Raw genomic sequence first — 23,361 nt, 5'->3', positions numbered from 1 at the left:
AGTTTCTCAAAAATGGGATCCCATATATGAATGAAGAACAGGAAAAAAAGATTAAGCAAGACCTTCTAACAGGGAATTGGAAAGTTCGTAGGTAAAGTCTTTTCTTCTCAGTTCATATAGCATTCTCTAAAAGTATATATAAGTTGAACTTTTGTAGTTATATATTTAGTACTAGTGTACTAGAGGGAAGTATACACTAGCATTTGGGAGAGCAGTCTATCTTACATAAAAGTTAGTTTTTAGCTATTTGTGAAAGTAGTCCATGTGTGACATCAGTTTCAGAGTCAGAAAACCAGAAGGGACCTTCAAATTCATCTACCTATCTTTAGGAGTGTTGAAGTTTCCCCCAACATTCTGATTGTTTTTATTTCTCTAATTAAAAAGTTTTCCTTTTTAGAGAAAGAACCCTGAAATTTCAACCTTATTCTCCTTTTTTAAAACTTCAGAGGTAGGTAGTTGCCCTTGTTTTCTAGAGGTTTTTTTGTTTGTTTGTTTTTTTCTTAAATCCAAATAAAAAAATAAAAAGGTATTTAATAATGAGCACTTTCTGGGTACCGAAAACACTTGGCTCACATGCAGAAAAGCAGTACAGTCTCTGATTTCAAGCAGCTTATAGTCTAAAGGAAGGTAACACATAGAGAAGGGCAAACAGAAAAGCCCTATAGTCCTGTGGGTGCAGTGGCAAGTTAGATGATAATCCATTCTTTTTGATGTCTCTTCCATTGGTAATAGAATATTTCTTTCTGATGTCAAACCATTTAATGATGCCAAGGACTTTGGTTTCAAGAAATTTTTTTTCTTGTTTTCAGTAGCTGTAGCTGTTGAGGAGCCATAGTTTATAAGTACCAGGTTGCATCTCTACAAAGGATTATTCCTCTAGATGTTGGCTATGAGCTTGGGTTTCAAGCAAGGCTGATGAGATGAAAGGATAGAGGGCTGTTATTCCTAGGGCCTTTGGGCATAAAATTCTGGACTGTCTTTTCCAGACTTGGAGCACAGGTGGTGGTATTTTTGAGATAGATGAGCCTGTATTTATCAGGCTCTTTGTTGCTAGCTTTATAATTATTATTTTTTAATTATATAATTTTTGTCCTTTGGATGTGATATCAATAAGGATGCTTAGCATTGAATAAAGCCCAATTTTTTTTCTTCTTCCTAATGTCCTTATGAGGCAGGAGGGGAATCAAGAAACAATCCCTTTAAAGGGAGAAATAAAGATCTTTTTTTTAAAATTTTATTTTTTTTATTATAGCTTTTTATTTATAAGATATATGCATGAGTAATTTTTCAGCATTGACAATTGCAAAACCTTTTGTTCGAACTTTTCCCCTCTTTCCCCCCCATTTCCTCCCCCAGATAGCAGGTTGACCAATACATGTTAAATATGTTAAAGTATAAGTTAAATACAATATATGTATACATGTCCAGACAGTTATTTTAATGCACAAAAAGAATCGGCTTTTGAAATAGTGTACAATTAGCCTGTGAAGGAAATAAAAAATGCAGGCGGACAAAAATAGAGGGATTGGGAATTCTATGTAGTGGTTCATAGTCATCTCCCAGAGTTCTTTCGCTGGGTGTAGCTGGTTCAGTTCATTACTGCTCTATGGGAACTGATTTGGTTCATCTCATTGTTGAAGATGGCCACGTCCATCAGAATTGATCATCATATAGTATTGTTGTTGAAGTATATAATGATCTCCCGCTCCTGCTCATTTCACTCAGCATCAGTTCAGGCCAGAAATATAGATCTTTAAAAAAAAAAACAAACATTGTTTACTTCTTGTATATCAAAGTAGCCATAGGAGTCAGTAATTTACTTTTGGAGTCATTTTGTTTTATTTGGTTGTCTAGCTTACTTGAAATTGGTTCATTTTTTTTGGTTGTATTCTCATCTCCTTTTCTTCTTGAAATTTCATTTGCAGTACATTGGACAAAGACCAAATGAAGGTGGTGATTGATGAGGTAACTCGGTGGTTAGAGATGGCACAAGAAGGCGATTGGATGACTCTTCCTGATATAACTGGTAGGCAGGAGAATTCCTTTTTGTAGATAGGAGAGGGGTATTCTGTGAAGACAAAGATTTTTCTTTACATTCTAAATCCTGCCTATTGGGAATGGGTGGATCATAGAAGATAGGTCTTCTGATATGTATCTTCTCTTTGGATAGCTTAGGGTCATGCTGTATAGAAGTGTGATCTCTATCTTGAGAATAGGATTCATTCTGGATTGGGGATTCATAAATGCAGAGGCATTCAGGGACCTCTTCCTATGGGTAATCCTAAGTACTTTTCATATTGATCTGTTCTGTTTTTCCTTCCACATTTCCTCTTTGCTTAAAACTTCTCTTGTGTAACACAAACAGAAGATGCTGCTGGTTCTGACAGTTTGTGTTAGACATGTATGACTATAACATATCATGTGGGTATAAGAAGATAATTTTTTTCATTGTAGTAAGTTTATTTTTAATACACGTTACTGTATGAATCATGTTGGGAGAGAAAAATCAGAGGAAAAGAAAAAAACCATGGAAGAGATTAAAAAAACAAAACAAAACAAACAAACAAACAAAAAAAAAAACAGAAGTGAACTTATGTGCTCATTTACATTCAGTTTCCTTAGATTTTTTTCTGGATGTAGATGGCATTTTCTGTCCAAAGTCTATTGGGACTGCTTTGGGTCACTGAACTGCTGAGAAGAACCAAGCCTTTCATAATTGATCATTGCACATTCTTGCTGTTATTGTGTACAATGTATTCCTGCTTCTGCTTGTTTCATTCAGCATCAGTTCATGTAAATCTTTCCAGGCCTTTCTAAAATCAACTTGTTCCTATGAAAATGATTTTTCATTTGTTCCTACTGTAGTCTAAAGACTTTGAGGTTGTAATTTAGGAGAGAGAGTGGAATTTTTTCAAAACTGAATATGTGACCTGTGCATTCAGTGCTTGTTTTCCTTCTTGCTTCTTCTTCTTTGTCTCAGGGTTCCAGGCTTTTGAGGTACAGTTGGTACTGAGGCAGGCTCTCCCCACAGTTTGGACTCTTATGAAAGACAGAGGGGTGAGTTGGGAATTCTGTGCTTTGAGACCAAAGGATGTTTTCTGCCTTGCTCAGAAGAAGCCCTTGGTAGCCTCTTAATTCATCAGTCTTTGTTACCTAGACAGACCTAGGGTGAATTCCTTTTCTATGAAAGGCCCATCTCCATAGGCCAGATGCCACGGTTCCTCAGTGCCAGTCTGGAAAAAAAGATTGTTTTGGGGAGGCTGGACTAGCCACAAGATTACAGCTTGCCCTCCAGCTTTCCTTCCTCTCCCCACCCCCACCTTCTTTCTTAAGCTGGAGGGTTCTTGTTCTTGTTCTTGTTCTCTCCTGGCAGGTACTAGTAAAGAAAGTGAGCCGGCAGTACCGCTGGTGTCTGGAGAACTCCTCTCGTGACCATGATGACTGCAGGAGGGAGAAGATCCTCCTCTCCGCCCGGGGTTTTGCTGTCTTTTTCCAGATGCTGGTAAAAGCCAAAAAGGTAGAGATCCACATCTGTATTGCCACAACCAGTGATGCTTCTGGCCAGATGGAGCTCCATCTTCCTGTTACTTTGGTTTGGGCTGGTAGGGGATGATTTAATAGCATGGACTCTGTCAGGAGTTTGAATCCTTTGGATGCTTGCTGTGTGGTTCTGGCCAAGTCTCTTCACTACTCTAAGGCTCAGTTTTCCCAACTGTAAAGGGATGATAATAACAGCCCCTCCCTTCTTCCCTTCTGGACCTGACCTTTCTTGGTTTTGCTATATTGTATCTTGATTTTTCATAAAGTTATTAGCTTCCATTTATTAATTCTATTTTTTAAGGATTCATTTTCTCAGTGGGCTTTTTGTATTTCCTTTCCCAATTGGCTAATTTTGCTTTTTTAAGGCATTCTTCCCCTCATTAGCTTTTTTTATTCTCTTTTGCATTATTCTCAATGATTTTCCTAATTTTTTCTTCATTTCTCTTACTTGATTTTCAAAGTCCCTTTTGAGGTCTTCCTCAATTGACCTGAGCCCAATTCTTATTTTTATTTTTGGAGGTTTTGGATGTAGGAGTTTTGAATTTGTTAGTATCTTCTGAGTGTGTGTTTTGATTGTCCTTGCCACCATAGTAACTTTCAATGGTCACAGACTTTTTCTGTTGTCTGCTCATTTTCCCAGCCTATTACTTGGTTTTTAATTCTTTGTTAACATGGGACTCTCTTTCCAAGGGGGAGGGTTTACCCCAAACTTCAGGGGTTTTTGCAGTTGTTTTCAGAAATCGTCCTGGAGTGACCCCATCCCACTGTAACTGTAAGATCTAGTGTGCTAAAGCTCCCTTGGGTTGGGATGGCATGCTGCAGTCTTACCCTGGTTCCACAGACCTTTTCTGCTGACCTTCCAGTTCCTCTTTTGTGTCTTTGGAAGCCACCAAGATTGCTGAGGCCAGCCTGGGGAAAAATTTCTTTCTTAAAAGGAAGAGAATGATGTGAGAAACAGATTGGAGAGGTCACCTGTAGTTGCTAGATATACTGACTTGTTTGTAAGAAAATACTGATGACATTGGATGACTTTGATTCATTTCTTCTGCACCTCTTGGCCCTATTTTTTCCAGCCTTTGGTGGGACATAATATGATGATGGATCTTTTGCATCTTCATGAAAAGTTCTACAGACCTCTCCCAGGTAGGGAAAGAGAATGTCCTTGCCAGTTTTCCATTCAGCAACTTTAGAGAAGAAGTTGAGAAACCACACAATCTTTTAGTCTTTAGGGGGTTATGGGGACTGGGATTGAGTGGAGGAAAGAAACCCTGCCACACACTTACCTAGCCACACTCCCACTAATACAGACTTTTTATCAATATCTTGAGGATCTTGAGTCAGATAGGCTGCTTTATTGTGACTCATTTTTGTTATCTTCTTGGAACATAAGACTTTCATATCTTTCTGCCTTTTGCCTCTATCACTAGGCAGGTGGCTTTAGCTGCTTTTGGGAGGAAACCCAAGCTCCTCACTGGGCACTTCATCTCAGCCAGACTATGTCATTTTCAGCTTCAAACTTAACTAATGCAGTTTTTTAAATGAGCCCATTTACCTCTTTTTGAAGTGAAATTATGCATCCTTTCTTCAGCTGACACCATCTTAGTTTATGATTAGTGACCAAAATTTCATCTTCAGTCTAAAATTAAATAAATTACATTTTTTATTAGAAAACAGCCCATGTCTTCTCCAGTATACACTGTTTGTTCCATTCCAAAATGATGAACTGAATTTTGAATGGGAGAAACTGTTTCCCTTAGAACTCTGAGCAATTAGACTGCTCATTACTCCATGAGAAAAGATAAAACTATAAAAGGGGACAGTAGTTTATCCATTCATAGAGGGTCCCCAAAATCTTAGTACAGTTTTAAGTTTTAATAGCTTTAGAGACACATACATGCATATATGTATGTGTATATGGGTGTATGTATATGTAGTTTATATATATGTGTGTGTATAGTTTAGGCATATACATATACACATTAAATATACACAATTATGGATTTCCTGAGGACAGAGATTTCACTCTTAAATTATCACTCCCAGATCATACCTAATACATGGTAAAATACTTAATAAATGCTGATCGATCAAATTTCTCCTTAGAATCCTACGAGCAGTTTAAGTTGAACATCCATAGCTTGTTTCCTGTCCTCATAGATACCAAGAATGTGACAAAAGAGATCTGGAAGGTAAATGAACAAACTGTATTTTGAAAATTTGTTAGTTTCATATACATATTTCCTTTTTTGTCTTTAGTTTCCTAATAAAGTTTAGAATTCAGACTCTATTACCTATTATTATTTCGCCCTGTGCAAGATTATGAATGATGACAAAATTAATTCTGTCTTTTATGGAAACTTCTGTGCTTTTTCCTATTCATCATGCTTGGTCTTTTTTGTTTATTGAGATTGTCAGGGCAAGGACCCTCTCTAGTCTTTAATATTCCTCATATTACAGAATTCTACAACTATCTATATAACCCTAAAGGGAAATATTTGCCTTTTAGGTTTGATATCACTTGAGTTACATTTAGAAAAAATGATTTAGAACTTAGATAGAAACTTTATCCATCATGTTAAGAGTTGGAAAATGAAGAAGGAATTGAACAAAATTTACATGATTTGGGGAGGATAACAAAAATGGCAAAAATATAACTGCTAGGTCCCAAAGCTGGCCACAGTTGTTTACTGAGTGAGTAGTCCACTTTCCAAAAGAAATGCATTTTTTCCCTAGGAAGCAGTATGACTCTGTTCTAGCAAGTGGAATGCTATATACCTAGATTCAGAAAAACTTGTTCAAATGCCCCCTTAGGCATTTGGTATTTATGTGGACAAGTTAATTCACCCAGAGCCTCAGTTTCCTCACTTTCCTTACAGGGTAGAAGGTGAGACCCAGATGAAACAATTCATATAAAGTGCTTTGCAAAACTTTAGAAGGTTATGTAAATGTCAGCTGTGATGATGGGGATGGGGATGGGGATGAAGATGCAAAATGAAACTTCTTAGATGCTATTGGACCAAAATTCCCTTCTTGACTCTGAGGTTATCAAGTCTTGCTAAGACTTGGAAATCCTTCGGAGTACCCTGGGTCTCTACCTTGAGTCTCAGATCATATCTTTAGTAAACTGCTCTCCTGGCATTGAGGTGTGTCAGTCTGCTCTATATTGTGGTGATCAGTCTTTCTACTGCCAGTTACTTGGTTGGATGTGTATTCGGTCTTGATTTGGAGGAACAGGGATGGTTGTGGTGTTGGGCGGCATTAGAGGGAACAAAAGGGCTATTATATAGGTCCTGTGGGGGCATATTTAATATAAAGAGTTTATAAAATCCCGGCTGACAAGTCTCTCTCGTGGCCCAGTTTTGTCTCGTTTTTTTACTCCCTTTATAGGAACTCAGTTTCCCAAGAGCTTCAAATCTATTGGAGGTTTATGAAGTCCTAAACAGGCAAGCAAGACTTTGATGCTGTTCCTTGAGGTCAGGGACTGTGGCACCTCAGGCCCAGCTCCTTGGTGGTGGGAGGTATCTGTGCACTCTATGGTTTTTATTTTAGTTATTTTTTGATAAGAATAATATAAGCCATAATGCAGAAAAGTGGAAAATACTCGCCAATCTTTGTTAGGAGGAGGAGTTGCCTGAGTTTTGCCTAACTCCTTGAGTTGATATGGATTTGAGATTGACTGAAAAGCCCACTTTTCAAAGAAGGGAAGCATCAGAATTTGTTTCTCAGTGGGGAACCTAGCAAGTTGTGGGGTGGGAATGGGAGAGGTATGACAGCTACAGCTGGTTTAGAGACTTGGTAGGGAAAGCTTCTAGATCTGCTTTGTCAACTATTAACTAACTGGGGATTAATGATCTAGATACACTTTTACTTCTGTTCATGACCAGGGCCAAAAGGTAGAGTGTGTTTATCAGAATTCAGGGATGGTAGAGGAATTCGGCAGCTGCCTCAGCAGTGGGGTTTGGTCGTAGCCAGTGTTCCCATGTAATTTGTCTTGTCCTTTTTTCTCAAAGGTCTTTATGTGCTTGAATTCAGAGCTCTCCCTTTAAGAGTCACAATATTTTAGGCTCAATCTTAATTTAGTCAAAAGAATAAAAGGACATGTGGCTGTATTCATTGTTGTAAAAGAGTTAACATTTGCAGGTAAGAGAAAAGCCCTAACCTTTTGTTCTTTTTCCCATAGTGACCTGAATCCTACCAAGAATTCTTGTCCAGTGATCATCCATGCAAGCGAGTGTATCAAATATGGTATGTTCCAGTTAAAGTAAGGCCTGCTTACAGGCACACTGATTAGAGAGCTAGATTTCCCTGTGCCTTATCCCAGCAAATGTTGGGCAAATGGGACCTTCTTACCCAGTATTCCTCACCTGACTTAATTCAAGAAGCATTTATTAAGCAATTACAGTGTCCTAGGTACTAGGGAAATTGTGACTGCTTTTATAACATAATTTTTCCGTTTTCTTCTGTAAGTTATTTAGCCTCTTAGGAAGATCTTTCCTGCATCACTCCTTTTCTTCTCTATTTACTTTTTTCCTTTGGCACAATTAGGAAGAGAAAAGAGGAACCATTAGATAGGGTTTGGGGGAAGGGCTGGTATGGGCTAGGCATTTGTAGTTCTTAATGCCAAAGTTGATAGAAACTTGGTTGAATTGGGGTCAAGAGTAGATAATTAATTGTTGGTCCAGATTTTGTATCTAATAATGGCTCAATTCTTTGTTTTTCTACCTTGTGGGGGGAATGTTTTAGTTGAGACCAAATACCCTCATGAAGCAGCATATGACGCCTTCCTTTGTGGATCAGGTAAAAAAAGAACTTTAAAAAAAATTCCATTCAGTTATAAGATACCTACTGTGTGCAAAATATTGTGTTGGGGAATTCAAGGTAAAAGAAGACACAGCTCCTCCCCTCTGAATGCCTGTGTCTGTGAGATAGACATGTACAAGCCAAATAATGCTCATTATAGTTGATAAGTACATAGGAGCAGTCCAAAGAAAATGTTTAAGAGATTCCAGTAGGGAGAGGTCACTTAAAGCTTGAGAGACTTGAGGGGAAGGGCTGAGCATTTGAACTAGACCTTGAGAAAAGGAAGGCATTTCATTGTTGGCAATGTGTTTTAGGCATGTGGGTTTGGCAGGATATGGAGTATATGAAGGAGAAAAGCTAAGAGGAGGATGGAAAAGTGATGTGGAACCAGGTAGTTGAGGCTGAGGATCCCAGCTAAGACATGTATGTTTGGTAAGCTGAGGAGAAGCTTTAGAGTGGGAGTGATGTGTTTAGATCCTGCATTGGGGTAAATGATAAAAGAAAGGAGAGACCAGAGTGAGGAATGCTGGTTAAAAGTCTAGGAATATTGTCCACAGAAAACTGGGGCTAGTGATCTTGGAGGCAGAGATTGGCGGGTTGCATATGTTGGATGTATTTTGAGCTGTAGTAAGGAATAGAGCCTGGGCAAGATAGGAAGAGTTAATCTCATAAAAACTTTTTAAAAAATTCCCAAACAACAAATGATAGTACAGGACAGAAGCAACTGAAAGCCTATGAGAATGATAATAGAGGCATAGGAAAGAATGACTAGGAACAGGATATACTGTGGAATTAGAAGACCTGACAGTTGTTTGGGAATTGGGATGGAGGATAGATGGAAGCTAGTAAGAACTTGGGGGGTTTTGAACTGGAATGACTTGAGAGGATGGTGGTACCATGAGGAGAAAAATTTATATTTACATACATGGAACTTTTCACCTTTCAGGGTAATAAGAAAAATCATGTGGAGGCATTCTGAAATAGGTGGAAGATAAAAAATGAAACTGGAGAGTTAATACTTAAACATTTATCAGATGCTTGTTTTGTGAGAGGCACTGTGCTAGGTATTGGGAATACAGAGTCTAAAGGGAAACAGTCTGCCTTCAAGACACTTATCATTCTATTGATGGAGAAAAGTATAAGTACATTTTATATAAAATAAATACAAGGAAACTTGGGAAGGGAGGGAACAGGGCTGGCAAGGGGGGGTGGAATCAGCACAGTCTCCATGTAGAATGCCAGGCTTGTGCCAAGATTTGAAGGAAAAGGGAGATTTATAGATAGGTGGCCTGACTAGTACAAAAGCGCATAATTGGAACCCAATTGTCTTCTGTAAGGAATTGCAAGAAGACTAATCTGTCTGAACCTTGGAGTTTGGGGCACAATTTATTCACAGGCTGTGAAGGGTTTTAAATGCCAAACAGAGGGATTTGTATTTGTTTCTGGAGGCTATAGAGAGCCACTGGAGTTTATTAAATAGGGGAGTAACCTCCTTAGACCTGTATTTCTGGAAAATCACTTTAGCATTTGGATAGAAGATAAATTGGAATACCTAGAGATGTGAGCTGGGAGTCACTTATATTTCATATTTTCTTTCCTTCTAGTTCTCTTGAAGGTGGCACACTTACTACTATATAGATCAACTGGGTAAGTATTTTTCATCTTACACTTTTTAACAATAGATCAGCAAATATTTTCTGAACATTTACTATTTACCCAGCTTGGTTTTGATTATGGGAAAATAATGAAGACGGAGTCGTCACTAGTATGGGAAACCTCTGACTTGGCAAGTTCTTACTGATATTCTCTTTCTCAAGGACCTCTTTGCTTGGACAAAGCTTGCCTTCTTTTCTCACAAGACTGCTTACCAAGGATTTCTCTCCCCATGTTCTTTCCTTCTGCTTACACACCCCTCTTCTGGTTATCACTGCTCAGATTAATCCAGTCCAAAGCAGACAGTGGGTAGGAGAAACATAATGTTACCAATAGCCCTCATTTCAGCTCCTTTCTGCCCTAACCCTTCTTTTTATTCTTGCTCCAAACCTGAAACTCCTCACCCTTCTTATCCAGCCTTTATTTTCCCTGCTCCTCTTTGGAATGTCAGTGACCCTTGTCCTAAGGCCAGGTCCCAAGCCAAGAAAACCATTGCTGGTAGTGTGGAGCCAGGGGAATCCTTGTTTTAGGATTTCAAGATAGAGATCTTGAATACATTTTTCCTGTGGAGTTGATGAGAACCAACTGGTGCTAGAATAACCTTGAGAAAACCGAGGGCACCCCTATGCCACAGTGAGCTATCAAAGGTGTACTATTTTAGTGCAGGTAATAATACAAATTTTATTATTTGATATGCTATAGCTCATGATAAATTATCCTAAAAACTTAGATTTTGTAACTGAAAAGCATTTATATTTAAAAAGTAAATGCTTATTATGTGAGTCATTGGGGTTAAAAAGAAAAAGCAACATAATCCCTGCCCTCAAGGAGCAGTTTACTTAATTATAAATTATTATTTATTATTTATAATTAATTATAAGATATATAATCATAATTATAAATATTAATTATGCAAATAAATCAAGCTGATTGCTAGATCCATACCTAGGAGACAGAAGGTAGCTACCAGAAGAAGACTTCATTGCTAGTGGGATCAAGAAAGGCTTTATGTAAAAAGTAGCATTTTTGCTATCTTGAAGGAAGTTAGTAATTTAAAAAAATTTTAATCTCTTCATAATTAACCTTGTGAAGTAAGTAGTATGAATAGTAGTGGCCTTATTTTTTCAGAAGAGAAAAAAAGAAACTTCTTAAATGTGAGGACAGAGTTCCTGGAAGAGCATAGAGCAATCTTTCCCAAAGACCCATGGAAGGCAGTGTGCTGTAATGAAGCATTCTGGATCTGGGGTCTTGAGACCCAGCTTCAAATCCTGGATCATTTACTTAATACTGATGTGACCTTGAGCATATCTCTCTAGACCTTTGCAAAATGATGAGATCTCAAAGAAGGGCCTAGTTCTTAATCTGTAGCGCCATACTGTATTCTTTATTGGATGCAGAGGATTCTATGATCAACTCTATGTGTCGAGACTGACTGGGGGCTTCCTCTTTCCCACCTAACAGTGGTATAAAACTGGAGCCCACCTTTCCTCAATATCTTGATGTGCTGGCTCCCTATGTGAACCAGGTGAACCTTATCCGAGCATGTATCTCTAAAATCGTGAGTAGTTGTGTGTGTCTGCCCCTTTACTTTATTTGGGGGGCTCCAAGTGGGGAGTCACTTGGTGGTGGTTGGGGCTGGAGAAGGGGTGGGAGACTGGGCATAGGGATCCCAGCGGCTTCTCCCTGTCTTCAGCATAAGGGCAGTCCTGGATGTAGGCCACTGCAAGCTCACTGTGTGTAAGCTGGGTGGGATGGATGTTCCCTCAGGGCCAGAGAGCAGGAAGGCCTTTTGGTAAGTTGTTTGTGCAGACATGAGTCCAATCCCTAACTCCTTAGTCTCCAATTTGATTGTCCTGAACTATTGAGGTCTCATCATCTTGTGTTTACATGTGTATATTCTTTATATTTACTTGCTATCTGTGCACATGTTTTTCCCCGGTAGACTGTAAACTCCTTGAGGGTAATGGCTCTAAATTTTCAGGCACTTCACAGATGCATGTCAATTTTACCTCTTCATACCTACTCAGAAACCAGAACTCATGGTAGAAAGAAGAGTGCCAGCTTGGGAACTATATCCTGACAAATGTGTAAAAACTGAGCTGATCTATTAGTTGTTGGGTCTAGTCTCTCAAGTTTTCTTGAGCATATGTGATATGATAATATTCTCTCAAGGCTCAATCCATCCTGGCTCTGCCATTTTCTAGCTTTGTGATGCTGGGCAAGTCACTTAACTTGTCTTGCCCTTAGTTCCCTTGAAATATAAAATAATTGAGATAAATTCAGTGGTTTTTTCCAGCTCTGAGTCCATGATCCTGTAACCTTTTAGTTTGTAAGGCCTGGGAACTGATGGTGATCTAAGGATCTCCAAAATAAAAAAGTGACTAAATGTAATTTGTGGCCTTTGAGTTTCTAGAGATAATAGCAATATCAGATTTGAAATTTAAACCATATATTTCTGTGCACAGTTCATTTATAATGTTTTCCATGTTTTCCAGAATTTCTCTGGCCCAGATTCTCCCAGCAGCCGGCCACCCACCCTTATCCTCAAAGTCAAGAGGTGGCCCGGAGTAGATGAAGAACAGATCTATTATGAATTCAAAGACCTCTGTAAATTCGATGTTCGGCGATTCACCCGGAACCAGTTTTTGCTTATGACCAACAAGTTCAAGGAGTAGGTGGCTCATGGGTTCACTTGTCCCTTCCTTGAAATTGCATCTTTTACCCATTTTATGTGTTTTTAGCCTAATGGGTGTAATTTTATCTCCTTACTTGTGTTGTACGTTGCCAGTCACTAAATAACTGAGGAAATTCCTTTTTTTTTTCCCTTTTTCAAGTGTCAGAATTGTGTTGCAAGAATACAGATATCACCCTGACCTGCAAGTGACCCTGTATCGATATTGGAGGCATTCACCTAATATCAACTGCATTCTACAGTAAGTGACAAGGATCATAAAGTGGCATTTTGGTGGCATTATCTACTTGAAGATGGAGATGTCAGTTTGTTGAAAGATGACATGTTCACTAGTTGATTTATAATGAAATGGAACAGCTAATTAATGTCTTTGAGCTATATAAATGAACAAAACTTTTACTTTGCATGCTTCTATAAAAATTGCTCCCTTGGAAGCCAAAGAAATCAACTTTTAATTTCCATAAACCTCTATAAATTTATTAGGGAAATTAATTTTCAGATCATAAGAGCACCATCTTAGGGATATATATATATGTATGTTTGTATATAAGTCTGTGTTTAGTGTGATAGCACTGGATCTTCAGGGATAGAGCATTCTCTTCTATATAAACAAGACTCAGGAAGTAAAGAGAGAAGAATATTCGATCCAAGTTATCCCCCTGATGGGTTCTTTTACCCATAAACTCGTGTAGGCCAGAAAAACAAGTAATCCTTGGTTTGATGGCCATTTATCTTCCATAATTTCCTTGCAGAATCTCTGGAGTTGTTACTGCTTGGGCCTTTCTGGCTTTTATTCTCGGAGGATCTCCATCGAATGTATAGTGATGTCTTCAGGAACTATTGCCTCGTCTCAACTTTGCCCTTGGAATGCCAGTCTGCATGATTTGACTTTTAAGAGTGTTTTGAGATGGCTTGTGAAATCTTTACCAGGTTTCTTCTACCTCACATCTCTTGAACGTGTCCTTCTCCAGAGCTCTGGTGCCATGAAATTGTGGATTGAGCATTGGATCAAAGGAGAAAATTCCCTCCCAGAAATAAATGGGAAGAAATGTACTCTTGGGACAAAAGCCCAAATCATTTTGATGACTGCATTTGTCAAGTGAATTCATTAATCAGATTCCAGGGTGGCTGGTAAAAATAGATAAAAGGCTATGCTAACTTTTTAAAAAATATATACTTTTCAACATCATGAGAAGAGTAAATGACTGATGGGTTTAGGGTAATTTTGGTTCTGTTTAAGACTACTTTTCCAAGTAGATTTAATAAAGAAAAAGTTTAATTGGGAAGAATAACTTGTCAGTGGTCTTTTGGTGCCCAGGGTCACACAGCTAGGAAGTGTTACGTGTCTGAGACCAAATTTGAATTCGGGTCCTCCTGACTTCAAGGCTGGTGCTCTATCCTTGAGCCACCTAGCTGCCCCTTGATCAGTGTTTTTAATTGTAAAACATATTTAGACTTTTATAAAATACCCAGCAGGCATGATCTACACTACTGGTATCTTATATTTCAAAAACTCAAGAGTACAGTAAAGGAAATTTATTTAGGTTTCCTCTAACTTAATTAAGTTACTTAATCCATACTTAGCTTCATAAAAAAATCTTCTTTATAATCTCCTATTAAATGACATGTTTTCCCAACTCTAAGCATTTCTTTGTGTATTGATGCTGTTTCTCCTACACTTCCTCTCTGGGAAAAATAGAAGCAATAGTTTTGAGTTATTGCCCAGAATTGCCTGTTCCAGGAGAAAAGACATATCAATCCTGAAGGGAAATGTCTTGTGATTCTGGCTAGGACATTCATGTCCCATCTGTACTTCATAGCCTGGATTTATAGCCATTAGTAACTGGAGAACCTGAAACAGCTGACTTTTTAGCAGTTGGTCTTTTATACACTGGCCTAAGCACAAATCAATGATAATTTCTCCCTTCTTTCTTCCTCCATCTCCCCCCACCACCTTTTTTTCATGATTCTACTATAAAGTTTTCTTTTTTGGTTCATATATTGGGTATATGGTCATCGTCATCTCCTCCTCCTCTTCCTACTTCTCCTCCTCCTCCTCCTCTTCCTCCTCCTCCTCCTCCTCTTCTTCTTCTTCTTCATATATAAGAAATTCTTCATTATAAGAAATTCTTCATATTCTTCATTATAAGAAAACAAATGGAAAAATCCATCTTTTAACAAATAAATTAGAGAGTGACTGACAATTCCCTTTACAAAATGGATTCACTTCAGGACTATAATCAGGAACTCTTCTCAAACATTTAAGTATTTGCTTAAAGAGAGGGAAAGATGTAGGCAAGTGAAGCATAGGATCACAGCATCAAGAATTACTATTCCTAGAACTTACTGAAATAATGTAGACTCTGGGTAAAATTTGTAGAAACTGAACTTATACTTCACTTCTTAGAAATACTTCCAATGAATTCTCAATAAAATCCATATTTCTTTGATTAAGGAAGAGGGATAGATCAGGAGGGGGAAAAACAACATTCAGATGTGCTTAATTCAGGGAAACCACAGAATTTTGATTGTTTATGCTGTTTTCTAGTCCTAACCTCAATGAAGAACAAAATTAGAATGTCAGAATTCCCTCACAGAGGTGCTCTCTGTTCAAATCTAATAGGAATATGCTTTTTTTAGAGAAGCTTTTTATGTCAAAAGATCACTACACTTGCCTACCCATTTTAAAAATTGCACTTGAAGTAAAGCTTTGGATTTTGAACCTTTGGAGTTTCAAACTATATCTGACCAACCAGCAGACCTGTTTTAGTACAAGTAAGAATGACTTATGTATTAAAATATACTAACACTTTATTTTAAAATATGTAAAAAAAATTCTCAGCTCAAAAGGGCAAGAAAAAATAGAATATGGACTATAAGTCCTAGTTTCCTGACCCCTTATCTACACAGTGGACAAACAACCCATGTGTTTTTGGTAGGCAACTTGAACCTCTTTTTTTTTTATCCCCAGCTTTTATCACAGTACCTGGCACAGAATAGATACTTAATAAATGTTGACTGATTAATATCTTTGTGTCTAGTAAATAGTAGGGAATCAAATGTTTGTTGAACCTCTTTTTTTTTTATCCCCAGCTTTTATCACAGTACCTGGCACAGAATAGATATTTAATAAATGTTGACTGATTAATATCTCTTTGTGTCTAGTAAATAGTAGGGAATCAAATGTTTGTTAAATTGATAAGTGCTACATTTCTTTATATATCTACCTCTATCTGTAGATTATACATATTTTCTAACAAGGTCTTTTCATATGGTAGTGTGTTGGGGGCCAGGACCGGTCACAGGAAACCTCAACGGTGACTGCCTCTTCCAGCTTCCCTGACCCGACCGGGCTTCAGACGTCTCTGGCCCTCCTCGTTGAGAAGGGAGGAGGGAATCACCAGACAGAGAGCCGAGGTGGATAGAACACAGTGATGTTTATAGAAGTTACAAGTCAGCAGTGTCTCTCTCAGCCCTTCCGTGTTCGCTCTTTTATAGCCCATTTGTGTTTTCCGCATTATTCCCCGTTTGAGTTTGGACTCCTCCCCGAAGGTGGAGCCAGTCCTTACTGTGCCTCCCCTGCACCCACCCAGATCCTACCTGTCAGTTGCCACGGTGACAGATCCAGGTTCGGGCGGGTCCTGACACAAAGGCGTCTCAACTCTCCCCCAGGAGGTTCAGGTCCAGAGCCTCTTACAGTAGTGGAAAGAACTCTAGATTTGGAATCAATTCAAATTTGGTCTCAGTTATTTATTACCTGTATAGTCATATAGGGCAAGTCATTTAAATCACCTCTCTGGATCTTAGTCTTTTCATATCAAACCAAATCCACCTGGAGAATGATGGACTAAATGACCTCGCATGTCCCAGCTCCAGATCCATGATATTATGATCTTTTATTGTACTTTTTGGCTGATTAGTTAGATAATCTCAGTGGGTCTTTTGTGAATTTAGGAATGAAAATTTTACAAAATAACAAAACAAGACAGTAATCCTTGATTAATCCACACATGAACAGCTTTTGAATAACCACTGTTCCAGTTCTCTTGGAGTTTTTCTTTTAACTTCCTAGATCTTCTCTTTCTCCTTAACCTCCATCTGATGGAATATAAATGTGAAGGGCAGGGACTAGGACACTTAAAATGTTGATAATTTTAGCTGAATGTATTACATTATCTTTTATTTCTTTTCTTCATTGCTAAAAGTACATATTTGATGTTTTGTTTTGTTTTTTTTTAATTTCTAAGGCGACAAAGCTACTTGAGTTGTCTTTTGTCATTAAATATTTTACCCTTTTTATCCAATTATCACCCATCTCTTTTGAAATCTTTGAAACCACCTTGTCTGTTGCTGAATAGTATTGGAGGAAGTCATTCCTTTGCTGACTGGGTCCACTATATCTCCAGTGGTGGGGTCTCCATCTGTGGGTGATGGCAAGTTCAGGGATATGATCATCTCTCTGAGATAAAATGGAGGAATGAGTCATGGAAAAAATAGTGGACTGAAGTATTGGGAAGTCTGGATTTTGAGAGAATTATTTATGTTGAAATCCTCCACTATGAGGAGGCAGAACCAAGATGGCAGAATAAAGGCAGGAAGGAAAATCCTAAATTCTGTTAAATGATGACACCAAACAAATTTTAGAGCATCAGCACACCCAAAAAGACAGAATAGATCATTTTCCAGCCAAAAACAACTTAAAAGATAAGCAGAAAAGGCCTGTAGTCCCAGGCCTACCCCCTACCCCCTGCCAGCAAAGCCTCTAAATCAGCAGCAGAAAGGCTGTTTCTAGAAATCTTAGCCCAGAAATACCTAAAATGACTTGGGAAACTTGGCAGAAAAAGTTTATCAGTGGGGTTAGAGGGCCTTGGAAAACTAGCAAACCAAGAGTGGGCAGGGGTAGTGATGGTAATGGCAGCTTCCGGAGGTCTCAGCTCACAAGGGGTCTCTTTAAAAAAAAGGACTCTTAAAAAAAAAAAAAAAAAAAAAAGGCTATTGCTTTAGCCCTTTAAAATTATTAAAGTATATTAAAGCCCTATTGTTAAAGTATAAATTGTTGTATTGGTTCTGCAGATTCTACTCTGTATCAGTATTTATGAGTCTTCTCTGGTTTCTGAAACTGCCTTTTGTTATCATTTCTTAGGGAATAATGTATTTCATTACATTTGTTCAGTCGTTCACTAGTTGATGTACACCTTAAGTTTCCAGTTCTTTGATGATACAAAGAGCTGATATATTTTTGTGTAAATGGGTCCTTTCCCTCTTTCTTGTCAGTCTTTTTTATAAAGATATAATTTATCATTTATGCCACTTACCTTCTCTATGAAAATTTATTTTTGCTTGCAATTTTTACAAAATACTAGTAACAATAGAAAATAATCACCCTAAGGTAGTTTATATGGCAGAAGTAATTTGGGGCTGCTTTTCAAAGGGAAAAGAAGCTGCCCTTTTTAATCTTAAGAATTTGAGTATTTAGAAGGAAAATTACCAATCTTCCTCTATTTTCTTTCCATTTTGATATCTTTCTATATAATGGAAAGTCATGGGAAACTAGATATAAATTTTTTTTATTTCTCTTTTGAGTGGTGGATAGATTGTTGACTATTAGAGGACAAGGATTATTCTTTACTGTTCTTTGTACCCATGGTGCCCATTTCTTGGCCTACATGCTTAATAAATGTTAATGACCGATTGGACCAGATAGACTTACCTGCTTTGTAATTATGCTGAATTAATTTAATTCAATTTGATGACAGTTTCCTCTAGATTCTTTTAGGGAAACTATTCTATAATCTAGTAGATTCTAGCATTGGGGAAGATATCCTGAAATGCTGTTCAATAGTACTCATGATCCCATTTAAGATTTTCTTGGCAGAGATACTGGAGTTATTTGCCATTTATTTCTCCATCTCATTTTACAGATAAGGAAATTGATGCAGAAGGGGTTAAGTGACTTGCTCAGGGTCACACTGCTAGGAAGTATGTGTCTGAAGCCGGATTAAGTATCTGAGGCTGCTTGCTCCATATCTTAAAACATCTAGGGTTTAATCTTTGAAGCTTGTAAATGATATTAGGATAACCCTTTTCTACTTCTTCCCTTCTTTTCTTTCTCTTTCTGCCAAGTCCTATTTGACTTAATTTTATTTGTGTCTCTTAAAGAGGGTTTCTTGTTTTGTTCTCTTTTTTTGGGAGGGGGGTCTTTTTTCTTATTAACAATAATGAGAAAGAAGAATGAGAATCAGTGAGATTAGGTCCTAATTCTGGTTAGTACATTTTTGAGTTCCCTTTGTAAGGGACACATTAATGTTACTCTTATTAAGAGTTATTATGAGATAAGAGGGAATAACAGTTGTACTTGTGATATCTTCTACTGCCCCTCCTTCCAATTACTTAGACTGCAAGCTATCAGTCTCTTAAAGATTCACATGTTACTCACGGGGTTCTAGTGGCAATCAGAGAGTTGTGGAAATCCCCTTTTGATTGGAGTTGCAAGGCCTTTGTGAAAGAATTCACAAACCTGAAACATTAAGTGGAAAAAATGGAAGTTTATTGTTGGATGAGAAATCAGCTTTGCTAGGAGACTGACTTCCTAGTGGCAAAGTCCTATCAGGGAAATGGAGGCTGGCACTGAGAAGAGAATGTCTTCTCAGTAGGCAGGAGTCCTGGCAGCTATGCCAAAGAGGCAAAGCATGCTACTTTGGACATTCTGCAAAGAACGAATGAGCAGAAACCTAGTTTATGGGCAGATCTTGGTGGGGGGCTGGGAGCAGTTTGAGCAGATTATCAGACCAAGATCTTTTTTGAGAATCTGTGGCACCCCCAAGAGATCAATGGAGTGCTTTTGACCAAGATTTCCAATTGAATAATGTTATTCCACTTGTCTAGGGAGCTCTATGAGTCTAGGAGGCCAGGAATCAAAGGGGACAGAATTTAAGAATATTAATTTTACAAATCAAAAGGGAACACAGTTTCACACCCCCATCATCACCATGTAAGAACTTTAATTAAAGAGAAGTGGTAGAGTGGATAAAATGGGTCCTTGGTCCCTGATAGGTAGGATGGGCATAGAGAGGGCATTGATGGGAGAAAGGCTGAATTATATATACAATCAGGCAAGCAGGGTTATCTCTTAGGTGGCCTTTTGGTCTCTGGTCCAATTTCTTGCACTGACATCATCATCATGATTCCTGTATTCATTCAGAAGGCCAGGTTATGATGTCAGCCTCCAAGATGTTTTTTCCCTTATGAAAGAATCTTACCAGTACCTAAAACCCCACTAACTTCTTTAGGAATTTAGTCCACTCTCTGGCAGCAAGTTCTCTGCCTGCCTTATGGCATCTTCCCCATTGTTAACAGTGAGTTTGCTGGAGAACTTATCCCTCAAACTTCCCCTTTGTTAATGGTGTTACTAAAATCTTTACCTCTTGATTTGGAGATGGTCTAAGCCTGCAAATGCTTTTGACACCAGCCTGAGTCCCCATATATTTTGGGGCCCAACTCCCACTTCTCTTACAGGGGTTAGCACTCCTGCATTCCCTCCTTCTTGGCACCCCATCAGATTGAATGCCAGGCTTGATGTCTAGAAAATTTATCTTCCTAAAATGGAAAAGGAAATGGCAAAACACTCCAGAATCCTTGCAAGAAAACTCCCAATGGGGTCATGAAGAGTTGGATGTGACTGAAAGGTCTTTACAGTTGGCTGGTCATATCCAGTGAAAGACAACACATGGAAGGGTACTGAAAAAAGGGGGTGGAGCAGAATGCAGCCTCCAGGAATGAAGATGGGGCTGGCCTGAGCCTCCCCCTGGAGGGAGTCTCTGAGGTCAATAAGGCAGGGGGAGGGTATTTCTAATGTGTGAAATCCTCCATCCTTCTTCCAGGGTGAAGAGGTTTCTGGGCTGCTGTAGTTAAAGATCACAAAGGTCAGGAGTGAGCCTGGGAAGAAGTGAAGGGTCAGAGGAAGGGATTTTGTTGTTTAGCCATTTTCAGTCAGACTTCCTGATTCCATTTGGGATTTTTTGAGCAGAGACTTGCCATTTCCTTCTCCAGCTCATTTGACAAATAAGGAAATTGAGGTCCATTGGTGAAAACCGTAACAAGGGCTTCAGGGTGGGGATATGAGGTCCTTACCGGGGTGAAAGCCATTACAGGGACATAGTATCCAGCAAATAACCTTGTGTGTGTCTCAGAACTTACTCAAACAGGCCAACATATAGCTTCGAGTTCTGAACATCTAACCACCTGTACTGGTCTTGTACCGGGGTCCTAGGAACCAAGTCCAGTTCCCAAACAGTAAATCAAAATGTTAACCAGGCCATATTAATGTACCCATGATGTGCTGTAGCTCCTCCCTTTGTCTGATTTTTTTAGTGATTATGAGATTTTTGGGGGGTCTTTTGCCGCGATCCACTGGGTGATACCCCAGCCTGCATGATGGCAGGGATCAGAGATCCAACGAATTGTCTGCCAGCTGCCCCTGACAAACCACACTGGAGCTCTCAGCCTCTTTCTTTGGTATCAGTCACCCCCTTTGTGGAGAAATATCCTTTGGCTGTGAGTGGGGAGGCTCAGAGTTCCCTTGTTTGAGGAACATCAGACCTTGCACAGGGTTAAGTGACTTGTCCAGAGTCACACAGCTAATAAGTATCTGAGGTCTTCCTGACAACAGACAGATAGACCATTTTCTATCCATTTCACCACCTCAGCTACCTTAGAGTAAGGGACAACAGGAAGGAAAAGAGGGAATGAACACTTATTAAGTACCTACTACATACTGGGCACTATGCTAAGTGTTTTATAAATATATTTTTTAATCTTCACAATAACCCTGGGAGGTAGGTGCTATTATCAGCCCCATTTTTAAGGCATCCAGGTTAAGTGTTCTGCCTAACTAGCATGTTTGAATTCAAATTTGAAGGGTCTCCCTGAGTCTGAGTACAGATCTCTAGTAACTTCATGCCGATCTGCCTCCAGTTGAATAGATATCATGCTGTAATACAAAGTCCCTAGTAATCTGAGGCCCCTTGGATCAGAACTGGAAGAATCTTAATGGTCATTTAAGTCCAGACCTCTTATTTTACAGAAGAAGTCAGGAGGTGCCTTGTGATAATTCTAATGAAGTGTTAGAAGGACTGGGGAGGTTCAGGGGCTCTCTCATGCAAACAGCCCCCTGAGCTCCAGAGCATGCATTCTCAGTACCAGTGTCTGCCCTGGGAAACCCGCCCTCAATCACCTGGGAAAGTGAAATGTGAAAAGTTCGTGTTCTCAAGGAAGCACAATCCAAAATAAAATGTTTGCTCTAAATTTAGCCGGACTAGTTCTGCTCTGAGTAAATTTGTACTTAACCTTGGGCACCCCAAGCTGCACTTGTAACTTTAGATAAACAACTCCTTTAACTATTCCTACATCCAACCATTCGGCTTTACTTCCTGTTGAGGGTCTCAGTACTCTCCACCTGAGAATATAAAGTTATGAGGTCTTGAGAAGGGAAGGCAGTTAGCAATTCCATGACCTAACCTATTCTTCCCCACATCCTTCCTCCTCTTCTTTCTCCTCTCCCTCTTCTCTTCTTCCTTTCCTCTTCCCCCTCTCTATCTCCCATCCCGCAAACTTCCCTACCTCTTCTTTCTTCCCTTCTCTCCCTTTCCTCTCTCCTCTTATTTTTTCCTGTCCTTTCCCCTTCTTCCTTCTCCCTTCCCCCTCTTTCTTTTCCTCTCCCTTCTTTCTCTCTTCCCTTTCCAACTTTCCCTTCTCTCCCCCTCCTCCTTCCCCTAGCTTCCCCCTTCTTCCTTCTCTTCCCTCCCTCTTCCCCCTCCCTGTTTCCCCCCTCTCCCCTATTCTCCTTCCTCCTGTTTCTTTCCCCTTCCCCCTTTTGTTTTTCCTCTCTTCCGTCTCCCTTCCCCCTTTCTCTTCTTCCCTTTTACCGCCCCCTTCCCCTCCCTCTTGTTTGCTCTTTTCCTCCTTCTCCTTTTCCTCTCCCCTTTTCCCCCTCCCCCCTCCTCCCTCCTCTCCTCTTTATTCTCCCCTCGTCGTCCCCCTTCCTTTTGCCCTCTCCTCTCCTTTCTTTCCCCCCTTCTCCTCCTCCTCTTCCTGTTTCCCCCGTTCCCTTTTCCCTGCCCCCTCCCTCTCTGATCTTCCCTCTTCCTCGCCCCTCTCTCCCTTTTCCCACGCGCCCCTCGAGTAGCTCGGCGGGAAGGAAGCCCTGGCTGGGCCTGGCGTCCGGGCCTGGGCGGCGCTTTCCCTTTAAGGGCCGCGGGCCCGGCGCAGGTGCGCACGTGGCCGTTGTGGCGCTGGGCGCCGACGGCTTTGGGCAGAAGTTGGGCTCGGACTTCTTGGGTAAAGACCCACCCCGCGTCGGCTCTGGTACGGCTCCCACATGCACCGGCCCCTTGGGGGCCCCGGCGGGGAGAACGAAGGGAGAGACGGGCGGCCACTGCGGGGGCCGAGGCGGCCGGCCCCCTGCCTGCTGCTGCTCCCGGGAACACTGGGGGAGGGGCGGGAGGGCGGCCGCCCGGCTTCCTCCTCTGTAACTTCAGGGGTGGGGGAGGGCTGTCAATCATCTGCGAGGACTCGTCCTCATGGCCCACGGGCTTGTCCCCTCTCTCATTTTCCAGGCGAGTAAACTGAGGGAGCAGATCTGGGAAGCGGTCCGGGCCTGGGTCCTGCAGCTAGTGAGT

At 39.9% G+C, this 23,361-nt stretch overlaps 1 protein-coding gene and 1 long non-coding RNA gene across 3 annotated transcripts in view; one reads left to right on the top strand and one right to left on the bottom strand.

Moving 5' to 3' along the window:
• PNLDC1 (PARN like ribonuclease domain containing exonuclease 1) overlaps positions 1 to 13,971 on the top strand; it is a 21,425-nt gene extending 7,454 nt beyond the window's left edge. For both annotated transcript variants that reach the window (XM_074309391.1, XM_074309390.1), the window contains exons 6-19: positions 3 to 91; positions 1,926 to 2,026; positions 2,981 to 3,057; positions 3,374 to 3,517; positions 4,614 to 4,683; positions 5,644 to 5,729; positions 6,928 to 6,983; positions 7,721 to 7,785; positions 8,284 to 8,337; positions 9,945 to 9,987; positions 11,455 to 11,551; positions 12,489 to 12,664; positions 12,828 to 12,926; positions 13,438 to 13,971. In XM_074309391.1, the coding sequence (XP_074165492.1) occupies positions 3 to 91; positions 1,926 to 2,026; positions 2,981 to 3,057; positions 3,374 to 3,517; positions 4,614 to 4,683; positions 5,644 to 5,729; positions 6,928 to 6,983; positions 7,721 to 7,785; positions 8,284 to 8,337; positions 9,945 to 9,987; positions 11,455 to 11,551; positions 12,489 to 12,664; positions 12,828 to 12,926; positions 13,438 to 13,507 (1,227 nt within the window). In that variant the 3' untranslated portion in view covers positions 13,508 to 13,971. The remainder of the gene's footprint in view (positions 1 to 2; positions 92 to 1,925; positions 2,027 to 2,980; positions 3,058 to 3,373; positions 3,518 to 4,613; positions 4,684 to 5,643; positions 5,730 to 6,927; positions 6,984 to 7,720; positions 7,786 to 8,283; positions 8,338 to 9,944; positions 9,988 to 11,454; positions 11,552 to 12,488; positions 12,665 to 12,827; positions 12,927 to 13,437) is intronic.
• Positions 1 to 23,361, bottom strand: part of LOC141565803 (uncharacterized) — a 25,108-nt gene extending 1,747 nt beyond the window's left edge. The window contains exons 1-4 of the long non-coding RNA XR_012489136.1: positions 23,119 to 23,361; positions 19,122 to 19,202; positions 16,286 to 16,398; positions 5,093 to 5,176 (exon numbers count right to left, since the gene is read on the bottom strand). This is a non-coding gene — a long non-coding RNA (uncharacterized LOC141565803). The remainder of the gene's footprint in view (positions 1 to 5,092; positions 5,177 to 16,285; positions 16,399 to 19,121; positions 19,203 to 23,118) is intronic.

The sequence above is a fragment of the Sminthopsis crassicaudata genome, chromosome 4, assembly GCF_048593235.1.
Source record: "Sminthopsis crassicaudata isolate SCR6 chromosome 4, ASM4859323v1, whole genome shotgun sequence".
In the NCBI taxonomy this organism is placed as follows: domain Eukaryota; kingdom Metazoa; phylum Chordata; class Mammalia; order Dasyuromorphia; family Dasyuridae; genus Sminthopsis; species Sminthopsis crassicaudata.
This window is presented reverse-complemented; position numbering and strand designations above follow the sequence as displayed.